General features: G+C 37.7%; 1 protein-coding gene across 1 annotated transcript; it reads left to right on the top strand.

Annotated features, from left to right (window-relative positions):
• Window positions 1-1,611: 1,611 nt before the first annotated feature.
• hacd2 (3-hydroxyacyl-CoA dehydratase 2) lies at window positions 1,612-21,996 on the top strand. Its single transcript, XM_038268559.1, has 7 exons — window positions 1,612-1,819; window positions 8,167-8,284; window positions 8,987-9,005; window positions 9,319-9,407; window positions 9,958-10,079; window positions 18,966-19,144; window positions 21,872-21,996. The coding sequence occupies exons 1-7, from the start codon at window positions 1,695-1,697 to the stop codon at window positions 21,952-21,954; spliced, it is 735 nt and encodes a 244-aa protein (XP_038124487.1). The 5' UTR covers window positions 1,612-1,694; the 3' UTR covers window positions 21,955-21,996.
• The last annotated feature ends 1,011 nt before the right edge of the window (window positions 21,997-23,007 follow it).

Below are 23,007 nucleotides of genomic sequence, written 5' to 3'. Positions count from 1 at the left end.
AAACACATTAAAATGGTGTTTAAAACAAAAACAACCAATCAAGCTAAAGGGATGCGGTTTTCTTTAAGATAAGACCACGTGTGTATCGTCTGGCACCCATGTGCATCCTTCACCACATGTCCACCAGGCCGTGGGACGAGACCAGCAAAATCGGCTTCTAAAAAAAACATAATCCCCAGACCCCCAAATTCCCAACCTTTACCCAATTTTCTCTAAAAAACTATTTATCTCTGCACTGACATTAGATATCTTGGCTTCAGCTTTTATAGATATATAAAATCACGGTGAGTTTCTTTTAAAAATAACACGTATTTTCTTTTCTGTTGTGCTATTTTATGAATCAGGGTTGTGTGTCTTAGCCACCCTAACTCCATTAAGATTTAAAGAAGCTAATTCAAAAGGATCCATATTGGATAAAAAGCTAAAAACAACACCACAATAAACCACACAATAAAAATTAATAAATGGTGCACATCATCTTAATCAAAGGTTTTCCTAACTTTTTCCATGATTTATCTCAGTCTATACACATCTTGATCTGAAAATCCAGACTCTTCCTTTTTCCTGATATATATTTCAGAAAAGTACAAAAAAAAATCTTTTCATTTGTAAAAACCTTTTCCATTTTAACTCCACTCAAACCCTTTGTCTCATCAAGAAACTTTATAAAAGACTCAACTGAATAGCATGGCTTTTTGCAGCTGGACTGTGTCATACAGTTTGTTTGTTTTTTCTTATCATTTTGGAGCCTCCAGCTCCATCAACTGCTCCCCCTTGCCTTTCTCCTCCACAGAAGCAGGCTTCTGCACCTTTACATCCCCTCATCCACCTGCACCTCACCTTTCCCTCCCTGATCCCCAAACAAACAGCCCACCTCCTTCTGAGCCTCCTGCTCTCCATCACCATCTTGCTCCATCTCACCCTGATTCCTCCTCTCTTTACCACTCTCCTCACCAGACACCGGCGTGCTACCATAACTCACCAAACAACCATCATTCTTTGGATGGTTTTATCCACACCCGCACTCTCCCCTCTGTCTCCAGCAACATTTTTTTTATGTTTTACTTTTTTAACAAAAAATTTATTGAACAATGATTGAACAAACAAAAAAACAGTTAAAAACTCTGGTCAACAATACATTAATATATTAGCAGCTTGTTATATTTTAGCTCTCCCTCAGTAGAAAATGTGCACAAAACACTATTAAAACCCCGCAGTTGTAAACAACCCTTCAATTCCTCAGTGGCTGTTACACTTCCACAGAGCCACCGCATCAAGCTGAGGTTCTGCCTGCAGTTTGTCCCTTTGAGTCAAATAAATAGCCAGAAGAAGAAGAAGAAGAAGAGGAAGAAGAGAAAGGACATTTTTGTTTTTCAAGATAAAAACCTTCCAGCGCTTCTCTTGAGTTCTCGTAAAGTTAGCTCGTCTGTGATGAATCAGCTCAGCTTCAGCGAATATGTATATAGACTACACAAACAAATTTTGAAATCAAAACAGTCTTTCTGTCTAAATATCATGCCATTTTACAAATTAAAATTAAAGCGGAAGCGGCAAAAACAAAACCGGAAGTGATGCGCAGCTGAGCATCTCGCTTCATCCGGCTTCTTCCGGTGGAAGCTCCCGCTGTCTTCCTGTCTCGGTGAAGCTGACAGCCGCCGTGGTGAAGGACTACAGACCGTTCGGGAGTTGGAGTCATGTCGGCAGCTGCTCAGGGGACAAGCAAAGCGGCCCACAGCGATGTGGCCCCGAAAAAGAAGAAAGGGCCGGGCGCCCTGGCAACGGCCTACTTGGTTATTTACAATGTTGTTATGACAGCCGGGTAGGTAGCGTGCTTCCTCGTGCTAATGCTGTGGTAGAGCGTGTGTTTGTGCTGCTCAGCAAATCAGAACTGCACGTAAGGGAAAATGTAAAGGTTTACATGATTCTCTTGTCGGTAAATATTTTAATGCACAAGCCGTGAGACATTTTATACATTTACTTTGAAAATTCTGCCTGTTATGCTGTTTTTATGTTAATCAGACAGACAAGCAAGCAGTGACCCCCTGCTGTTTTCCAGATTATAATAATAAAACAGATGGATCATTGTTTGCACACAGTGTGCATTTATGCCCCACACTGGGCCTGTTGGTTCAGATGCACATTTATTTATATAGGGGACAATTACAATTATACACAGCAAATAAATTACACAGCAAATATAATAATAACAGTGGTAATGCTAATTTAAATAATTTTTAGTTTTAATATATTTATTTCAATTATTTTAATTCATTAATAAAGGCTGGCATCTCTTAAAATAAAATTGAAATATACAAACAAGGCACAAATTTAGACGATTGTTCACAATAACTGTGATGTGACCCCTGAGGTATATGGAGGGGCAAAATAATATATGAAATACATATGTGTGAATGTACCATTAAGTATTTATCTTTAACATTTAAGAGTTTTATTTGCATTGATTCAAATATTGCACAAAATACAATAACAATTAAAAGCTCCATTAAAAAAGAAAATACATTTAATATTTATTCATTTAATTTAAAAGTTTGGGAACCTGTGATTAGGATAGTAAGATTTATTACATATCCATATTGTTCTTTAAAGGTACACTATGCAACCGGTGTTGATTTTCCAGCGAGGCTCCCCCCAGAGGGCGAAAGTAAAAGTGCACTGTCGTAAATATGCTCAGCTGTTCTCCTGGTTTCTCCGTCAAGCCAGGCGCGGTTGTTTTGAGCTTAGCAGCGAATGACTAATGCTGCGTTCACACTGGATGTAGCTGGCGCGACAGAAGCAGCGAGTTTACATGCAAAGTCAATGGTTGACGCGCGTCAAGGCGCAGCAAAAGGTCCAGCGGCGCGTTTTGAGCACCAGGCGCAGCACGTCTGAGCAGCTGAAGCAGCGCATCGGGCGCGTTTAACGCAGGGAGAGAGACACAGCGCTGATGATCACTCCTCTTAAACAGTTTGACGCCTAAATTAACTTAAAATGCAGAAATCTGCCGGCAGAATATGCAGTTTGGATTATTTAGATGAAAAACACCTACCAGCTGCCGCGGTGAACCGCTGCTGATGAAGGGATCCATACTGTCGGCGCCCCGCTGGGGTCTGAGCGGCTCCGACAGAAAAAATATTGAAGGCAGGATAATAATCTGAATGAACTGACTGCACTGATTACGTTTTCAGGTGTATTTTCTCACTTAAAAACATATTAAAACTACTTTATTCCCACTGATCACAGCAAATATAGCTGCAAGGCAGAGAAAGGTTAGTGAAGCTCCGCCCAATGCGCCTCTGACACACTTTTGCACCGCGCAGCCAGAGCAGCAACTGGTACAAGCAGCAAAAATGAAGCAGCAGACATGCTTTTGCTGCGTGAACGTAGCATTACTGCACAAAGATTGCCACTGTGCTAGCAACGAGCATGCTTTTAACTGGGGGGTGTAGCAGTTCTCGCCGTAAAGCAAGACTGACTCTCACGAGACTTTTGAGCCTGTGGGTGCGGGTCGGTGCTCCTGCAGTTGCAAGTGCAGTATTTCCCCCACAGACCACCAGGGCGGCCGAGAATACCTTTGTTCAACCTGAAATGACTCATTTAATCATCCATAACGTTATGGAACACATTAATTAACTGAAAAATGTTGCATAGTGTGCCTTTAATTGTTTATATAAAAGCTAGTTATGTTTTGTTTTTGTTTTTTTTATTTCTCAAAATTCGAATTTGTCTTTAATTTTCCCCTTTTAGAAAGGTTAGGATTACTAAAACTACTTTGATTTTTGTGGCAAGTGCTACATATCTCGCTGTCGCTCCACCTGACCCGTTTCTTTCTTTCATTTATCAAAGTTCATGCAAACGTTATCCCTTAAATAAAAATGATTTATATATGCTTTGAGTCCTACAGGAATGGAAAGTATATTTGGTGTAGAATGGTTTGCAGTCCTTGATGAGGCCACAACAGCCGACCAATCAGAAACCTGCCTGTTTAAAAGGCAAACCTCTAGCTGCTTTTTTTGAGAGTTTAAGCTGATTGTAATCAGCAGTCAGTAGTATGAAGCAGCAGCCTAAAGTTTTGATACTGGGTTGTTAGTAGTGTTGATTCCTTCTTAAATAATCTGATGACAGTTATTTCATAACGTCAGACGATAAATGGAAGCTGATAAATGCCTCCACGTGTCTTTTTATTGCTCTGATTTTTAAACTGTTGCATAATGATGTGCTGGGTGTCTCTCTGTACCAACCAGTTCAGTCACATTTATTCCACTTTCTACTGAGGCACTGGTTTGCAGGGCCTGTTTTGTAGTGAGGGGGGGCTTTCTTAAATGTTGCTGTGGCCAAACTTTCAGTTTAAAAGAGTAATTGATGCTCCCTTTTTTTCTTTTTTTTCCACCAATAGACTGCTTTCCAGTGTAAGATACTATTCCTACTAGTCTGTAACTTTAGGAATATATATATACATATATTTCAATACAAAAAAAAATGAAAGGAAATTAACAGTTTTCCAAAGCAATTTTTTACCTGTGTTTAAGTAAATATGATGCTTTAGGGATTCATTGATTTGGTAGGGACAATAGACAGTAATTGACAATATGTAAATGAACCATAATTAGCCAAAATCAGTTTTCATCTGTAATCCCTGGACAAAGGGCAGTTTGTCTAAAACCAACAAAAGTTATACAATCAAGGTTGAAATGACTTAACTCCAGAAATTTGTCTATCAAGGGGGAAAAGAGGAAACACAGTTGGTCTCAGAATAGGATAAGGAAGGTTCTTGCTGTACAGAATGTTGACAGATGTGGAGTGTTATGAGACCATTCAGAACAATACGATCTTCCCAGATTGCCACTGTTGTTCGATGAGAAGTGCTGTTTCTTTTATCTACAAAGACAAGCTGCTTTACATCAGTGCCACAGGGCCCTCTTAGCTGGAAAAATATAAAACTGGCATCCAATGTGACAATACCTGATATTTAAAGACAACAGAACATAAGATATTATATCAGATCTGTCCATTTTAATATTGCAGGGTTCATTGTGAATTAACTTGGAGTTAGCTCTTCTTTTAAACTGACCAATCGAATGCTATTTGTACAGCAAAAAATACTCATATATATTAGGGGTGTGGGAAAAAATCGTTTTGGCGATATATTGTGATATTCGGCTGCCCAATATAATATCGATCTTTCACTTCTTAGTATCGATTTTCAAAAAAAAAAAAAATAGTTACATAAAACATTGATGGGAAAATGGGCTACCTCTGCACCACCACTCTGGCAGAAAGCGCTGTGGAGCCCTTTAACTGTGCGTGCAGCACCAAATCTGTATATGAGGCAGTCACAGTGGAAGAAAACCCCAAACAACATGGATAATAATACCTAATCAATATTTTCTGATAAAAATATACAGCACTTGCTGTTTTATCTCATCATTTGATTTTGATAGCTGGGGAAAATATGGCAATATATAGTGATACTGCAATATCGTGATAATATCGTATCGTGACCCAAGTATCGCGATATGTATCGAATCGCAACACTCATGCCAATACTCACCTCTAATATGTATATACAAAATATGTCATACAATCATCCTGATAGTGTTTGCTTAGTCCTGTTTGAGCATGAAAAGAATTTTTGCACCAAGCACAATCAGCACACAAACGTTGTAGGCCAACGCTAGCTGCTGGGAGACCTTACTCCCTCATCCATCAGTTTGGCAGCTTCAGTAGTTTTAGCTCCCTCTTCAGTGAACACTGTTTATATTTTATTCCAAATCCTACTTGTTAATTTAATGGGAAAAAAAAAAGAAAAAAACTCACAAAAATTGTGTTTAAAGAACAAAAATTATGTATACGGTAATAACCAAAGGTCTCACCTTAGCTTAAACGGAAAGACTTTGTAGGGAATCAGAGTGAGCTAATAGAATGACCAGAGTTTCTGTTTCTATGTCCGTTGTAGCTATGTGCTGATTATGTTATCATAACCTAAAATTTCTAGTGTTTCACTTTGCACGTTTAATCCTGTCTTTGGGTTGCAATTTATTATTAATGTCTATTGATTATTCTTTTTTTTTTATTAATAATTGATCAGCAAAGGCTTATTCATTATTTATTACAAAGCATTTTCAAGGTGAAGCTGAAAATATTCTAAAATGAGCTTATTTACAAATTTATTGTACTGTTTTGGCCTAATTTTTGCTCTTAGAGCCTCTGTTGTTACCATGGTAAATACCAAACATTTTTATGCCAAATATTTAAGTCATCCAAATGTAATACTTGAGAAATTTCTATGGCAGGACTTTTAAGGTACAAACTGAAGTGAGACCACACATGCATAAAGAAAAGTGTCTACAGATGCCTCTGCAGCTTTAGGAGGAGCCGCTCTGTTCTTTTGCTGCTTTCTAATTAACAATGACTTTATTTGCTCTGATGAATTTTGGTGAAAAAAGTGAGTTTTTTTCTTCTTTTTACCACCAAATTATTATTGTTTCGCTTTTAATTAATTTTTTTTCTCACTTAAGTTTCATAATGATGATGACAAATGGCATATATTGTTAAAAAATAGTTTTGATTTCTATCATCCTCTTTGGGAGGTGAGCCTAATTTAAAAGGCAGTGAAATTTAAGCTGTGAAATCTTCTTGTAAAAACAAAACAAAAAAACCCGCAAACTATTAAAATATAACATACTAACAGTTTTCATCTAGTGGTTTCACAGAATGAGCTAATTTAGCAGGTATGAGGAGACCTCTAAGAACGAAAAGTCGTGAACTGAGTCATTCTGAGCAATGGAGGTCCAAGTTTTCAAAAATTAAATCTTCATTTAAAAAAAGGTTTAATCAATAAAAGTGATAACCCAGCTATAGATTAAGTTGTTTATTTTTTTTTAGAGATGTGGTTAAAAACTAAAACTAGCACAAAAGAAAGTATTTTCAACAGGTTTTTGACATTTTAAGATTATGCAGGTGTTAATTGTAAAATATTTTGGCATAGTTTTCAACGAAAATGTTTTAGTGGAGTAATAATGATCAGAGCATCTCAACTTTTATTGTGCTGTAACAAAAAAACAAGCAATACGTGTTTATTTTTTTTTCCTTTTTATAAATAAAGGTAATATGTTTCGAAACTTGCTTTCATGGAGCTGATTGGCAGTGCACAGCAACAGGGGGAGTCATGTATGTAGACTTAACTTAGACTTAGACTCAGCTTTATTTATCCCTTGGGATTACTCCTTCAGGGAAATTCTGGTTCCAGTTGCTAAGTACAAAGAGTTGAAAGATGCCATTAAAGATAAAAATATGACAGACCATATCAAAAGAGTGTATATAAGTACCAAAAAAGCATAAAAGAAAAAAGTTGAAATGTCCTGGAATATGTTTCCCTTAGATATAAAAATATCTGAGAGCTTGGATTGTTGCAATGGTACTAGAGATATGTGCTGACCTCCTAATAAGTAAAAAAATTACACAGGCTACACAGTAGTTAGAATATGTTATTGCACTGTGAGAGAGAATATTGCACATGAATGATAACAGGTAATGTTTTGCATAAGATGCCCAAAGAGGGGGGTGCTGACCCTTGTCCCTCTTCCGATCACCTCTTCCTTCCCCCAAGTGAGGAGTTGTACAGCTCAATGGATTGAGGAACAAAGGAGTTCAGCAGTCTGTTGGTCCTACATTTGGGGAGGAGCCATTTCTCACTTATCAGGCTCCTCTGAGTGGTGAAGACAGTGTGCAGAGGGTGGCTGGCATTGTTCATAATGTCCAGCAGTTTGTTAGATGTCCTTGTCTCTACCACCGTCCCCAGCGGGTCCAGCTTCTTGCCAATCACAGAGCAGCTCGCCTCACAGGTTTTTCCAGTCTGGAGGTGTACAAACCGGTGAGGCGAGCTGCTCTGTGATTGGCTAGAAGAGTATATGTAGAGAAATCTTATTTCCCACAACTTTTTCTCTTCATTTTGCATGAAACAGTTAGCCGTTCTGAAGCTGTAAATATGAAGAACCTCTGTCTGATGAATGAACAGGTTATGTCACCTCAGACATGCTTATGTTGAACTTTGAACCCTTTGCTGTACTTCTCTTTGTTGCACACCAGCCATTAGCTATCCCGATAAGATCAGGTATTGAGCAAGTCTGGGGTTTCTAAATGTAACTCTGCCTTTCTTCCTGCTTCCAGGTGGCTGGTGATCGCAGTGGGTCTGGTTCGAGCTTACCTGGCCAGAGGAAGCTACCATGGGCTCTATTACTCTATAGAAAAGCCGCTGAAGTTCTTTCAGACGGGGGCTCTTCTAGAGGTTAGATACACACTAAGAAATAACCAGTGCTGGCTTTCAGAGCATTAATGATGATGCTGCCGTTCACCTGTATCTGTACGCCGTTTCTGGGATATAAATAGCTATGTTTAGGATGCAACACTTGTTTGTTTCTTTAGTCAAATAGTTTCATTTGGTCAAAAACGGCACCAGGCCAACAAAGGCGTGTCCAGCCAAAGCCTTGCTTTCTCTTATCTTTGAAGAGTTGTTGGGTATAAACCTCATAACCTAGCATTGCCTGACAATTCTGACTTAAAGACACAGAAATAACAGTTTGATGCTTTATATATTTATATTAAACTACTGTGATCATGTCCAGATCTGCTGTAAATAAGGGATTTCACTGGAGAATTAACGTTTAACAAATCATTTAATTTTCAAAATCTACAATATACACTACTTAGAAAATAAAATGAGGTATTCTGCAGATCTTAATTATTATGTTGTGTATATATTATTATTACGTTGTGTATATATTAAATTTACTGGTACATCTTCAGAGCACTGATGGTAATAAAGACTCAGCAGTGTTAGTTTGCTTTAATATAAAAGAAATGGAAAATCTATGAATTACTTTTTACAGATGTTTTGTAACTTTGTGCTGCTAAGGTTGAATTCAGAATCAACTGATGTTGTGTTTTAGCTCTAGATTCATGTTTAGTAATGTTTTCTCTTATTTCACAGATCTTGCACTGTGCTGTAGGTGAGTGTCTGTACAGTTCCCCTCCTCACTGCCACGTCTTTCTGTGAACATATTGTGCTTAGTAGAATTTATTAGGGTCATCAAAGCAGCTAAGCTTTGGTATTAGAATACAATAATATGATCAAACTATGAGCTCAGAATAGTTTAACAGATGTTTGAGTTCTTTCTTTTAATAATATGTTTCCTCTTGTGGCTCAGCTGCCGATAACCTATCATTAAAATATCTACTTACTAGCTTTTTGGCTTAAGTATCCTATCAGATTTGCCCTTTTTGCTGTGGAACAAATTCATCCTAACTTTTTCTTAATTTCAGGGATCGTACCATCCTCTGTGGTCCTGACGGGATTCCAGGTCATGTCTCGGGTCTTTCTCACTTGGGCCGTCACTCACAGTGTCAGAGAGGTACAGAGTTTATTTACAGTTTTTCACTGTCATTTTTTTTTTATTTCATCATATGTTTAACATGGCTTCAAACATTTATGTACCTAAGTGACCAGATGATTCGCTCTTTGCCCCGTTTCATAGATCGGAGGAGATTATATGTGTGAGTAAATACAGAAGGTCTTGCTGCAGGGTTTCAGGAATGAATATGAAAAAACTTTAATTGATACCTCTGATGTTTTAGTTTCTAAGAGTAACTGTACTGACATTTTTCTGAAGCTGTGGTCTTTCTATTTAATGTAAATGCCTGTCAGCTGAACATATCTGTGTGCTTATCTTTCTAACAATATATTTTCTTTGGTTTTAACCTACTATTTAAAGAACGTGTCCATGAGCCTGCAGTGTGATTTTATCATTTAAGTATCGGAAAGAAAAGCATGGTCATTAGTTGATGAAGTTGTTGGGCTTTTTCCGCAGTCTAAAGCATGATGCAAGCCCATCTTTTTCCTTGTCCGCTCTCTATCCATCCATCCATCCATCCATCCATCCATCTGTGCATGTGTTTCTGTAGGTACAAAACGAGGACAGTGTGCTGCTGTTTGTCGCGGCCTGGACCGTCACAGAGATCATCCGCTACTCTTTCTACACCTTCAGCCTGCTTAATCACCTGCCGTACCTCATCAAGTGGGCAAGGTAAAAGACTTTGCCTCTCAGTATTATCAGGACGATGCAATGTCATTCAAAACCAACCATTTTTCAAATTTTGTTCAAATACAAGCAACATGATCTCTGAGGTAAAGGCGTTCCACTTTGTATTTTTAACGGGCATTGCAGCTGCTCTCCATAACAATGACGAAAACACTCTTCTACATGGTTTTCTGCCCATATATACAGCACTTAGTCATTTTGTCTTATAAAGACTTACAAGTACTGCCTTAATGAATGACTTAGTGTTACATATATATGGGGATAATTTTGAATCAGTATTATTCACTCAAACAAAAACAAATCTCAATCAAATGAAAAGGAATTGTGGCCAAAACTTTTGTGATTGTTAAAAATATTTTTTTAAAGGAATATTATATTTTGCATCTTTGAAGTTGGAAATTTCAATTTATGAGGACAAATGTAACGCACCATTAAACTCTTAACATTGCGAGATCAACCATTGGGAAAAAATAAAACAACTTATGCAACCATCTTACACAATAAGGCAAACACAAAAGCATTGTTTAAAGTTATTTTTCAATGAGGCAGATGGACAGGCTAGGGCTGCAACTAACGATTATTTTAAAAATCGATGAATCAGCCGATTATTTTTTCGATTAATCGATCGGACAAAAAATATTTTTTAATATTGACCTCTTTATTCCAAAATAAACATTTTAGACAGAACAAACAGGCACGCAAGTACAGGTTGCTCATTAACTGTACTGTTGCAATATAAAAAATAAATGTTTGTGTTAAAACTACGCAAACTTACATGAGAAATGTAGCTGTACATCCACAAAATATGGAGTACTTTGTAAAGCCCCTAAGGGGTTCAAACAATAGGATAAATATATCCAGTCTCTCTCAGTCAAGACAGCTGCTTGCTGTGGTGTGCATGTCTTTCCCACCATGTCATTGTCATTGTTTGTTGTTTTCTTCTGTAATAAGAAGGACTGTTGAATTATACCCCTGCAGCATGTCAGCAGAAAGCATAAAACTAGAATTTGCATTTATAACGTTATATAATATTTAGTGTAAATAATTAGAAATGTTTTGATTTATAAATATTTTTTCTCAAAGAATGAGTTCTGCAATAGTATTGCATTTTTGAAACTTCCTCATTTATCCATCTACAGACATAAATGAAAAGTTGTAGTCTTCATTTAAAAACTTCTAATATTATTTTTGATGTGCCCTTTAAATTTTAAATATTCAATTCATTTCTAATTTATTTTCCATTACTGTAAAATACAAATTAACTTTTCAAATACGTCCCCCATTTCAACAAATGAGTTTTTTTAGACTAGAAGAGTTCTGCCTTTTAACCCATTTAGGCCTAAAACGCCTGGAAAAAACACCTTAAAAACCTATGGCCGATTTTAAAAAATACCCCTAAAACCTGAAGTTTTTCTGTAAATTCAGCAACTGTGTCAACGCCTTAATTATTGATATCTCAGCTTCTGTAGCAGATAGAACTCAAAATATATTTTATCTTTAAAATTCTTCCAAAAAAAAAATGTGAAAAGCAGTAATCAAAAAAAAAAAAAAATTCAACCTTTTATTTTTTCCATATGTGATCATGTCTTCATTGAGAATGTGCAATATAAAACGTTTTCAAAATAAAGAACAAACATTACATAAATAACTATCTGATGATTACTTATTAACAGTATTATTATGCATAATAATGCATATGTCTGTGTTATAAATTGCATACAACCTACCTCCAGATGGCCACAAATCTGTCCCGGGACATATTTTGGGGGAACTGCGTCCTGAAGAGAGGTTTACATACACAGCCCAATAAATGTCTTCATCTCCGTCACAGTCACGGGTGACCACTTTGCCATCTTTGCTCTTGTTGGAGTTTGGTTTGTTTGGTCACTGTACCTATTCGTCTCGGTAACTAGATGCATCCAAAGTTCTTCATTAAAAATATGCTCAAATGCCTGCAGCGGTGTGGCGTCTGCAGGCAAATCAACTTTCACTCCAGGTGTGCGGTTGAAAACACTCCGTGCATTGCGGTGGTAGTTCGATTGGTTCAGCGCGTTCAAAGTCATCATTTCATCTATACCGTCATCAAAGCCGACACACTCCTCAAAATCACTGCCTTCCGACAACTCTTCTCTGTCAAACTCCTCCATGTTTGCTTGAAAAAAACTTCTTTCTTCTTGCTTGACTTATATGCTCTCCCGGCGTCAATGGTAGAATGACGCAACAGCACCCCCGGCTTGAATGGTAGAAATGCGGTAATGCTTTCCCGGCCTAAATGGGTTAAGACAGGAAAGTATAGCAGTTAAAGTTGCTACTTGAGAAAATACTTAACCATAGAGATAAAAATAGCCCTGTGATTCAAATTATAAATTGTATTTGGAATGAAAATGAGAGAACTAGGGGTGCTAAAAACACATCCTCCAAAGACAAATATTCATATGGGAATGTAGCATATAATGAATTGACATATTACTTATCTTGCTGGATTTTATTCTGCTTTACTTCCATCAATTGCAGGATCTTCTTCACTTTATCTTTGCCAGAAGATTTAAACTTTAAAAGCCTTGCCCTCATAATTTGCAAGTTAATTTATTTATAATGTAAATCTAAACGCTGCTTAAGCTAATTCAAATGAAATTGAAAGTAAAACAAGTAGCCAACCTTATCACTGTCTGTAACCTATTAACAAGGTAAGGAAAGCATCAGACGAGCTACCTGAGAAACTAACGTTACGTTTCCCCACTTTAAAATGAAACAAACATGGATACTCACCCTGCTGATCAGCTCTCTTCACTGCCATCGAAGGCTCCATCGTGTTTTCTTTTCAGTTGCTGCATCATAACAGTGGTGCTTCGGTGCCATGTTAATTCGTTTTTGCAAAAGTTGCTTGTTACAAGTTTTTTCGCTTTACAAAGCCTAAAGTTCTCCCACATTTTAGAGGACTTTGCTCGACCTGTGTTTGCGGTATCAGTCATTAGAACAGTTGACGTTATTCCCTTTTGAAAACAGCCTTTGCTCACCTGCGGCTCTGGCTCGCTGTGCTGTATTTTTCCCCCCCCTGTTTCAGTCAAGTGGCAGTGATGACGACTGCGGCGGATGACGCATTAATCGCGCGACACAACTAATCGATTGAAATTCGTTGCCAACACTCTTAAAAGTCGATTTTTATCGATTCATTGTTGCAGCCCTAGGACAGGCAACCAAAAAGCAAATGCCAAACGTTGCCACATGCTCACTATGTGTATGTTACAATTTAACGACACGACAAGTATGTTTGAGAGCAACTTCAGAGGGTCAGACTCTTCAGACTCTTTAAACAGTGGCATATCAAGCTTATTGGCTGGTATAATTTAACGCCATTTTCATAAATGTTGGTTTGACAAACAGAGACAACCTGATGACGCAGTCCATTTCAGAACCAATCGTTCAGAATCAAGCGAATCAACGCAGGAAAGTGAGAATCAGCTTAGGTCTCATTGAACCCAGATCCTCGTTTACTCTGCAAAAAAATGTTTGTGTTGGAACCATTTTTGTCTTATTTTAAAGGTATAGATCTTTTATTTCCAGGTGGATCATCTAAATAAGAGGTCGTCCTAATTATCAATCATTCTTGTGATATGTTTACGAAAGGCTGTCCTACATGCTCCTCCCATTAGCTATCTTTTTCTGGGCATGCATACTTTCAGGCATTTATGTGTGGTGAGCTACAATTTCAGACATTCATTGAAGCCCACCTTTTTCTGTGGCTCTTTGAAAATGGCCGAGGGTTGAAGAGAAATAGTGTTTACAAAGTGTATGAGAAGAGGCCTCATGCACATCTTTTTTAAAGTGGAGAGGACGGATACCTTTCATACCTTTAATACCAGGGAAGTGATGCATTTATACAATGTTTTTCCCTTACTGAGGGCTGGGTTTTCTGCTTCCTTTTGGTTTCCCCCAATAAATAAATATGAATATTAACATATTGTAGTAAGTAATAATTATTGTTCCTGTGGAGAAAAAAACACGTGCCTTTAAAAGATCGTTGCAGCTATTCAAAAAGTCATTCAATATTTTTCTTTGACATGTTAGTACCATGGCAACCCTGGTGTTTAGGTTATTCTTAGTACCAGTTGTTCCAGGAAGACTTCACAGGTTTCTCAGATAAGCTAACAGCACCATGAAGACCAAGGAAAACACCAGACAGTGTGTTTTTTGTTCACCTTTCTGTAGACCTACTCGTATAATGCTTCCTGTTATATATTTGCTCAGTTTATCTAAGCAGCGTTTTAGTCTTACAGGACATTGAGCACATAAAGAGCAATGGGGCGATCCATTGTCCTGCTCAGTCAACATTGGTACCTATAGGCGCCTTAGATGCACAGTGAAACACAGTAGAACTAGAGAAGCTTGCAGCATTTATAAGTTTATACATTTAATCAAACCTTAAAAGTAGGTTGGGTTATGGTAAGTATTTTTAGTTTAATAAGCTTGAGGGGGGAAAAAACTACCACAGTTTATACCCAGATTACACCCATTCAGCTAAAGGTCAAAGAGTTTTACTTTATCTGTTTGTGTAATTCTGACCTCCTACTATGGGTAAATTTACACAGTTTACTGAAACGTTTATTTATTATTTACCGTCTATATCTGATTCTGCCCCGTTTGCTATATGCAAGTTCAACTCGTTTTGTTTCCAAACCTGAAAGGACAGCTGGTTTACTGTCCAGTTTAGAGATTTTTCTTCAAATCAGAGGGGCATCACTCTCCACAGTGTCTCCCATGACATAGCTGTGAAAGTAATGCATACTAGGTCAAACCAAAATGAGGATGGGACACTAAATTATATCTGGCGTGTTCAGACCTTAAATTGTCAAGTGTGATTGTGTGCATGTTACCCTGAATTGGACAGGCAAGGTGTCCATAGCGTACCCCACCTTTTGTCTATAGACTGCTGGATAAGCTCCAGCTCCTCATGACTTTATTGAACAAGTGATAGAAGTTAGTGATGCAACTCCAGAATCTTAACAGAAAACCTGTAATTTTCGATCATGAAAGGAGTCCTTTACAGACATGGATGGACAGGCAAGACGGACCAGACCAATGACTCCAAATGAAACATTATAGACGCAATAAAGGCATGTGTCTGTTATGAAATTATACTTAAACCTTTCAGTAACGGCCAGCATTACATTTTTAGGAACTTACCCTAAACTGTGAAGATCCTGGGGAATTGCATTATGTTCAGTTGGCGGTTTTGCTCCAGCAATGTTTCCTCCATTTCACAAAATGGAAGCATCCTAAAGGAAAGATATGCCATCTGGAAATATCCAACTAACATCTCCCCAATAAGGTATAGCTGGTGCATTTTATATATGGCTTGAGGACAAGAAAATCTCTTTATTTGCTATTGCAACGAGCTAAATCCCTGACAAATTGGAAAACCAAAAAATTTGTGACGAAGTTGACCTCCTAGCCAGGCTCAGTTAGATCAGTTCTGTCTGAAGGAATGGGCCAAAATTACAGCAAAATATTGTGAGAATCTTGTCAAAGAATCCCTAAAAAAATCAAAAGTGTTTAAAAAGAAACTTTTCTAAAGGACAAGTTAATCTGTGTAAGCTTGAAATTTAAAAACATGAACAGCTTTAAAATACTACATGAATCTTTGGTTTGTTCCAGCTTCTCAATCCTTCACCGTAGCTTATGGAGAAACCAAACTAGAAGACTTCATTATAGTTAGCCCTCTCCAGCACCCTTCATGTTGTGGGTTCTTCACATAAACAAAAGTGTAAAATTGTGCTGTATACTGTATAAACCAAAAAAGATTTTGCATAAAGTACATTTAAATGTTATAATAGGGATTAATACTAGAGATGCAGATCTGAAAACCTTGGGACATCTATGGCTACTTTACTGGTCTGTATCTGCCTAAATTGCAGAAAACTGTTTTTTTTCCATCAATGTTGGAGGAGAAAAGGCTGTCATCATTTAGATGGGGATGTTTTTTCTGGGTAAACGTAGCATACATTTTATCTCTTATGCTTTATTACCTTATTTTTTTGTGTGTGAATATGATGTTAAAGAAATGCAGCAGTATATGTTCTCTAAGTTTTCTACAATTTTTTTTATTTTTATTTGCGTCTGTTTAGTTATTCCACAACTACATTTCACAATGACGCCTTTTATAACTTTAAGTTTTTAGATGTGTAAAAACAAAAATGGTAGAGGGATACTTCCAGAGGTGGGTTAGGACCACATACCATGTTCTTTTCACTTGTGACTAATGCAGTGCCATGTCTTTAAAATAAAACCTCAGTAACAAAATAATTACAAGGCATTTTGAGAGAAACGGAAAAACCCACACAATACTTTGATTTGACTCAAGCTGTTGGCTTTCTAAAGACTAAAATGTAGTTGCTTTAGTAAAGAATCCCCTTTTTACATAACTCTTTGCATAAGTAACTTGAACCACTTGTTGCTTCATTTGACTGTTCACACTGTTTACACGTCGCTGTGAATACTGTAGGGAAATATGATGGCCGTCCTCCTTGTTGTAAAGGACCCAAACATCCTTGTCAAGCGCAAAAGCATAAGCTTGAAGGCAAATTGTCAAACGCAAATCCTCTGTTTCCACGTCTTTATTTGACTGAGTTTATCAGCGTCTTCAACCAAGGCAACAGTTAAGTGTTTCTCTCCCTGCAGTCTTTGTTGCTAAGTAGCAAGAGAGGCCGCTGCACTGCTATTTAAGTTCCTTTTGAATTGCACCCTAGAAATTGGTTTCTTATCTGTGGAAAATGAGTGTACAGTTCCAGGGCTGAAGGAAAATGAGATTCTGAAGTTTTTATTTACATTTTTTTTTTTACAGCAGACATGTTCCGTGTCTGCACATACAGGTAAAAGCCAGTAAATTAGAATATTTTGAAAAACTTGATTTATTTCAGTAATTGCATTTATTCATTGCACACAGACTGATGCATTCAAATGTTTATTTCATTTAATTTTGATGATTTGAAGTGGCAACAAATGAAAATCCAAAATTCCGAGTTTCACAAACTTAGAATATTACTTAAGGCTAATACAAAAAAGGGATTTTTTTAGAAATGTTGGCCAACTGAAAAGTATGAAAATGAAAAATATGTGCATGTACAATACTCAATACTTGGTTGGAGCTCCTTTTGCCTCAATTACTGCATTAATGCGGCGTGGCATGGAGTCGATGAGTTTCTGGCACTGCTCAGGTGTTATGAGAGCCCAGGTTGCTCTGATAGCGGCCTTCAACTCTTCTGCGTTTTTGGGTCTGGCATTCTGCATCTTCCTTTTCACAATACCCTACAGATTTTCTATGGGGCTAAGGTCAGGGGAGTTGGCTGTCCAATTTAGAACAGAAATACCATGGTCCGTAAACCAGGCCCGGGTAGAGTTTGCGCTGTGTGCAGGCGCCAAGTCCTGTTGGAACCTGAAATCTCCATCTCCATAGAGCAGGTCAGCAGCAGGAAGCATGAAGTGCTCTAAAACTTGCTGGTAGACGGCTGCGTTGACCCTGGATCTCAGGAAACAGAGTGGACCGACACCAGCAGATGACATGGCACCCCAAACCATCACTGATGGTGAAAACTTTACACTAGACTTCAGGCAACGTGGATCCTGTGCCTCTCCTGTCTTTCTCCAGACTCTCGATTTCCAAAGGAAATGCAAAATTTGCTTTTGTCAGAAAACATGACTTTGGACCACTCAGCAGCAGTCCAGCTCTTTTTTTCCTTAGCCCAGGTGAGACGCTTTTCGCGCTGTTTCTTGGTCAACAGTGGCTTGACACGAGGTATGCGGCAGTTGAAACCCATCCTTTCAAGCGTCTCTTGGTGGTGGATCTTGAAGCACTGACTCCAGCAACTGTCCACTCCTTGTGAATCTCCCCCACATTTTTGAATGGGTTTTTTTTCACAATCTTGACTAGGGCGCGGTGATCCCTATCGCTTGTACAATTTTTCTGACCACAGTTTTTCCCTCCCTTTGCCTCTCTATTAATGTGTTTGGACACAGAGCTCTGAGAACAGCCAGCCTCTTCAGCAATAACCTTTTGTGTCTTTCCCTCCTTGTGCAATGTGTCGATGGTCGCCTTTTGGACAGCTGTCAAATCTGAAGTCTTCCCCATGTTTGTGTAGGCTTCAGAACTGGACTGAGAGACCATTTAAAGCCCTTTGCAGGTGTTTTGAGTTAATCAGCTGATTAGTTTGTGGCACCAGGTGTCTTCAAAATTTAACCCTTACACAATATTCTAATTTTGTGACACACAGAATTTTGGATTTTCATTTGTTGCCACTTCAAATCATCAAAATTAAATGAAATAAACATTTGAATGCATCAGTCTGTGTGCAATGAATAAATATAATGTACAAGTTACACCTTTTGAATGCAATTACTGAAATAAATAAAGTTTTTCAAAATATTCTAATTTACTGGCTTTTACCTGTATATTAATTTTGATGGTCTCAACATAAAATTATCCGTTCATGGATTTTTAAATCCAGTTTTTTCTTCATTTTAAATTTCTATCTTTTGTCACTTTAGTTTCTTAAAACAATCTTTTCAGAATCTGTTGTTAACTTGGAGTACAATTTGTCTATGTCTTATATTTTCTATATCTAATGAGATTAAACAGAGTGTTTTTTCTGGCCTTGGCTGCAATTGTATTTGTTTGCTCAGTATATGCTTGTTTTTTTTCTATTAAGAAAATATTTTTCCAAACCTACAACACGGATCTCTTCTACAGTAGAGTGCTGCCTATAATAGTGATGGTTCCCACCTCTCACTCCCTCGTTGTAGAAGTGATCAATAAAGTATTAGGATGGATTATTTATTTCCCTTTCTGCCTGTTTTGTCTGAAATCTCCAACTGCAGATACACGTTTTTCATCGTGCTGTATCCGATGGGAGTGAGCGGAGAACTGCTGACCATCTATGCAGCTCTGCCATACGTGCAGAAGTCAGGCCTGTACTCCGTCACTCTCCCCAACAAGTATAACTTCTCTTTCGACTACTACACCTTCCTCATCCTTGTCATGATCTCCTACATCCCCCGTAAGTAAACAAGCAAAACTTGTCTTAGTATTTCATGTTCACGGGGCTGTTTTGTCTGCTGTAGTGACAATCGGGGTATATAAAAATGTTGTCCAAATGTGGATGTCAGTTCAGGCGTTTTATAAAATATGTGAATCAGGAAATTGTTTATATACCAAACTGAACGACTTTTGTTCTCTAATTCAAAAAACACTTTAGAGTTTAAAATGGAAAAAAGTTATATATTTTTTATATATATATATATAAAAAAAAATATATATATATATATTTTTTTTTAAAGTGAATGTATAAAATGGATGCATAAAAACCTAATTTTAATTTAGTGTTAAATTCTGTTAAAAGTAACGGATTATTATTAAATGTCTCCGGGCCTTTACTGGTTGTCATTTTTCTTTATTCAGACCCCGCTGATTTTTAATTAGTTACCCCTGATCTAGATGGATATCTATCTACAGTGAGGCAAATAAGTATTTGAATACACTGCGATTTCTCCCACAGAAACCATGGAGACATAATCTAAATAAAAAAAATCAAGAAATCAAAACATGATTTTTTTAACTAGTTGTGTGATAAAGCTGCAAATAATTATTCAGAGGCACTCCTTGGTTATCCTGGCTGTGTGCTTCGGGTCATTGTCATGTTTAAAGACCCAGCCTCAAAGGAGGTTGTTCCCCAAAATCTCCCAATACATACCCCCGGTCATCCTCTCCTTTATACAGTGCAGTTGCTCTGTCCCATTTGCAGAAAAACGCCCTCAAAGCATTATGCTACCACCCCATTACTTCACAGTAGGGATGGTGTTCTTGGGATGGTACTCATCATTCTTCTTCCTCCAAACACTGTTAGTGGAATTATGACCAAAAAGTTCTATTTTGGTCTCATCTGACCACATGACTTTGTCCCATGACTCCTCTGGATCATCCAAATGGTCATTGGCAAACTAAAGACAGGCCTTGACACGTGCTGGTTTAAGCAGAGGAACCTGCCGTTCCATGCATGATTTCAAACCATGACGTCTTAGGGCCGGATTTATCAAGATCCAATTTTGCGTGCAGTAATTTGCGCTCGCAAACTGGAATTTTGCACGAGGGGCTGAACCATGGTTTGCGGGTGATTTAACAGTGATTGCGTAACTGGTGGCAGGTGCAAAACTGTTGGAGACGCCCTATTTAAATGATGGTTTTGCGCGTTTTGTGGTTTGCGGCAAAGTAGTTTGTACAAACTAGTGCATTAAGAAATTTAAATCTTACAGTGACACCCCCACCCCCTCCAAAAAAAAAAAAAAAAATATATATATATATATATATATATATATATATAAACTTTGGCAACCTTTATTCCCTAAGGTGGTATGTGGCTGAATTTCTACTTCGCTGCAGTAAAAAACAAAACAAAAAAAAACAGGTGTTTTGTATTGGCCTGTAGAAAAATGCACATACCAAATGGCTTACAAGAAGTGACTGTGGATGAGATTACTGCGCGTACGCATCCCCGCAGCATTGGCATGTTGCTCCACAGGCGCAGGGGGGAGGTCGGGGTTCTCCTGTAGGGCGTCAGGGCGACATGGCATTTAGAACGTCGGACAGCACTTCTGAAAAACTAGATTGGGAGATCCCAGCTCTCGCTGCAACCGTACGCTGGAATGACCCAGATGCAAAAAAGTGCAATGTTGCAAGGAGTTCTGTGATAGCTGGTATTGCGTGGGTCCTCCTTGTGGCTGGCTCCAAATCCATTCGGAGTTCCCCCAACAGCTCCAAAATGGCAATGTTGGATAAACGACATGTTTTGATGATCGTTTCCTAGTTCATTCCAAAAATAGGAGTGAAAAAATGCGTTCTCTGCATCTCCTTGCTTCATTTCGATGTCTCCTTCTTGCGACAATAACCGCTGCCATGTGTGCGCAATTACGCATACAGACCATGTGCACCTTCTTTTGAAACGTGTTAAATATAAAGTCAGATACCGTTAGCAAAATTGCTTTCAGGTTTGATTAATCACTTTGCGAGTGCTAAATTAATATATTTACATGTTCTCCTCCCACAAGACGCACTTTTGCGTGTAAACGCCCAATATTGCATATTCATTGCAGAAAAAGTACTAAATGGATAAGAGGCGCTTTTTAGCACGTTTTAAAGACCAAATCCTTTTAGCACGCTGTTGATAGATCAGTTTGTACATTTTTAGCGTGCGCAATGAAATAGCTCACGTTTTTATACACGCAAACCTTTGATAGATCCGGCCCTTGGTGTATTACCAAGAATATCAAGAATGAAAAAATTTTAACAAAATACTAAAGCAAAGAGATCGCAAGATTATGCTATGTTTTTGATCAGATGCATACAGTTAAAAAAAAATACATTTTTATATAAGTGGGACTGAAACATATTGGTTTGAATAATTACCTTGGTACCAGGTCTTTAGTGTTTATCTTGCTCATCATTTATACTGGCATATTTTGGAATCTTTGAAGCTGAAGGATCTTTTACTAAATGTTATTTTGTTTCCCCTTTTTTTACTTTAAGAGTGATATTATAATGATCCAATAAAACTTAATTTTTATTTTTTTGGTGCATAGAATATACATTTACAATTATTTTAGGACAAAGTGCTGCTATTATTTATTTATGTGTACATAACTCTGCTTTTAGAAGAATTTGTGAAATCTTTGGTCTTATTTCCTGCCTGTTGTTTTAACTAATTTCCCTGCATCCCTGTATCTCCCATCAGTGTTTCCCCAGCTTTACTTCCATATGATACGACAGAGGAAGAAGGTACTAGGCCACACAGAGGACTACAGCAAAGTGGAATGAGGTGTGCAGAGCTCACAAAGGGTCCAATGAGAGAAAAGCTACCAAAACATCCCATAAACAAACAAATCAATGTTTCCTATTTTCAAACTGCCAGAACTGACCCTCTTGATCATCCCACATTATTTTATTCATTTCATTCCTAAAGCTATGGAAAGCAAACAGACATTCTGGATGAACTTGTTAGTTTTTGCATATTTCTGATCAAATTGTGATAATATTGAAGTCTAAAGAAGTGATTGACTTGAATAAAAATGAGCTGCTTTGTGAGCATTGATCAGAGTTTGTACACAGTTAATCTGACCTGATGATTCTCTGATAAACCTCTGACCTCCTAACAAATGACACTACTAAAGAGAATATAGGTTTCTCCTCCTGACTTGTTTTATGACCCTGTTGTATGAACCAGGTCTGCTTTAGGCCTCTTTAACTCTGAAAAAATACCGTGGAGTGTAGCACTGAAATCAGACATTGTAGGATTTGTGTCCTTTATGTTGGTTTGTACAAGCATTTGTATTTCTTCCATTTTGTGTAATTTATTGAAAGGTTTGGTACATTCCATATTTAGTTCAATAAACCCTTCTCCATCCCATGCCTGTTTTAGTTTTTTTTACTTTTTTGGATGTTTGTCTTTTCTGTTTTTTTGACTTGAGTTAATTCAGTTATTCAACGCCTTGCAATAGTAGTCCATCCTCCTTCATATTTTAACGTGGAAATGTCTACATTAGGGCTGGGTAAAAAAAATCTATTTAATCGATGTCTAGGGAATGAGATCAATTACTTTTATAGTGACGGGCATTACGTTCACATTCAAATGAGCAGGAAAGACAACTTCAAGCCAGACAGCTGCAAATATAGCCAATAGGTTGATTGAAGACATAAAAAAATGGGCTGACCAGCAAACACCCTGTAGTTGTTAGAGTATATGGTTTGTGCAGTGAAGATAATGCAGCTCATGCATGTCTGCTTATTCCCCGCTGTTTCACGTCGGCTTGCTCGAGTGAGGCTTCCCTTTTTCACTTTTCACAAACAAGTTTGCACTTTTGAGAGTTTTGT

This window comes from Cyprinodon tularosa, unplaced genomic scaffold (assembly GCF_016077235.1).
Source record: "Cyprinodon tularosa strain WSP-4 unplaced genomic scaffold, ASM1607723v1 ctg702, whole genome shotgun sequence".
Taxonomy (NCBI): Eukaryota; Metazoa; Chordata; class Actinopteri; order Cyprinodontiformes; family Cyprinodontidae; genus Cyprinodon; species Cyprinodon tularosa.
The sequence above is the reverse complement of the archived record's forward strand: the minus strand, read 5'-3'. Positions and strand labels throughout refer to the sequence as shown.